The sequence below is a fragment of the Haematobia irritans genome, chromosome 2, assembly GCF_050003625.1.
Source record: "Haematobia irritans isolate KBUSLIRL chromosome 2, ASM5000362v1, whole genome shotgun sequence".
Lineage (NCBI taxonomy): Eukaryota > Metazoa > Arthropoda > Insecta > Diptera > Muscidae > Haematobia > Haematobia irritans.
Window position 1 is genome coordinate 92,561,080 of NC_134398.1, and position 1,627 is coordinate 92,562,706.

At 41.4% G+C, this 1,627-nt stretch overlaps 1 protein-coding gene across 1 annotated transcript; it reads right to left on the reverse strand.

Annotated features, from left to right (window-relative positions):
- Positions 1-269: 269 nt before the first annotated feature.
- Positions 270-1,352, reverse strand: LOC142224782 (uncharacterized). Its single transcript, XM_075294567.1, has one exon. It carries the CDS (start codon positions 1,350-1,352, stop codon positions 270-272), a length of 1,083 nt encoding a protein of 360 aa, XP_075150682.1.
- Positions 1,353-1,627: the final 275 nt, after the last annotated feature.

Below are 1,627 nucleotides of genomic sequence, written 5' to 3' on the forward strand. Positions count from 1 at the left end.
ATATAGGCCACAACTCGTATCGCCCTTGGAAGAGAGGAAAATCGATCTAGGATGTCGTCAAAATGGCTGAAGTACGAAAAGTTGACCTGAATGGACTTTCTTTCGACTTCATACGCTTCGCTTATTGAATTTTCAAAAGTTGGCCAGCAAGCACCAGAATCTCTAAGGAATAGGGGTCCATGCCACCACAGTGTGTTTCCTATTAATTCCTGAGTAGACAAACCACGGCTTGCTAAGTCAACTGGGTTAAACCCTGATTCCACATGATGTCACTTTTGAGGATGAACAACATCTATAATTTTGGAAACCCTGTTAGCTACGAATGTAGACCAATAACAAGGGGGTTTAGAGAGCCATGACAAAACTATTGTTGAGTCAGTCCAACACTCTACCGAGAAGTTGTCGATTTTCATTTGGGGAATTAAATGGTCAACCATTTCCGCCAGTAGAAGGGCACCACAAAGCTCTAGCCTAGGAATGGATAACGTTTTTATTGGTGCAACTTTTGTCTTGCTACACACTAAGTGTGTGTGTGTGTGTATTATATTGCCTGATTGCACACGGATATATAGAGCCGCAGCGTATGCCTTCTGTGAAGCATCGCTAATCCCATGAAACTGGACATCACAATTCTCAGTGTAATTGAACCATCTGGGAATCTCTATTGAATTAATAAAATGGTAATTGGATTGGAATGATATCCATTTTCTTAAAGTCTGTGGAGCTATTTTCTCATCCCAATTCGTACGATCTATCCAAATCTGCTGCATGAAAATTTTCGCACCGATTGTACAAGGTGCCAGCCAACCGGCAGGATCGAACAGTTTGGAAATGTGTGATAAAACCTCCCGTTTACTATATGTCAAAGGAGCAGAAAGCTTGTGAACAGAAAAATAGAAAGAATCCGACAAAGCATTCCATCGGATTCCGAGAGTTTTTGCTTTACTAGCGTCATCAAAGCTCAAAAAATTCTCACAGAGTAGGTCATCGGATGGAACATCAGAAAGAATCTCCTTTGAGTTGGATGTCCACTTTCCCATTGTAAAACCCGCGGACCCTAATGCCGAAATGAGTTGTCGTCGGGCCTCAATGGCATCTGAAATGGTATGGGCACCAGCCAGGGCATCATCCACATACATACCATTACGAAGAATATTGCTAGCCAACGGATACAATTTTTCTACATCTTCCGCCAATTGTAACATGGTTCGGATGGCCAGATACGGAGCACAATTTACTCCGAATGTAACTGTTCGGAGTTCATAGTCAAATATAGGACCCTTGGGATCTTGCCTAAAAAGAATGCTTTGCAAAAGGGTTTGGTTCGGATTTACGAGAATCTGGCGATACATTTTTGTTATATCCCCATCAGGTTAGGTTAAGTTAAAGTGGCAGCCCGATTAAGATTCAGGCTCACTTAGACTATTCAGTCCATTGTGATACCACATTAACTAAAAGTACCTATTACATATGGGCACTTCTAGTTTTAACCGCTGAACCTTCTTGATTATTTTTCTTTGTTGAACCAACCAGATTGTTCCAAAAACATTAGCAGACTGCTTAAGTTAACGTTTTCCATATCCGCCAGTAATCTGAAGCTATATGCTCCTAAAAGTTGCTTGCGCTT

Coding starts and splice junctions, on each gene's coding strand:
- LOC142224782 (XM_075294567.1), bottom strand. CDS start 1,352: ATGTATCGCCAGATTCTCGTAAATCCGAACCAAACCCTTTTGCAAAGC.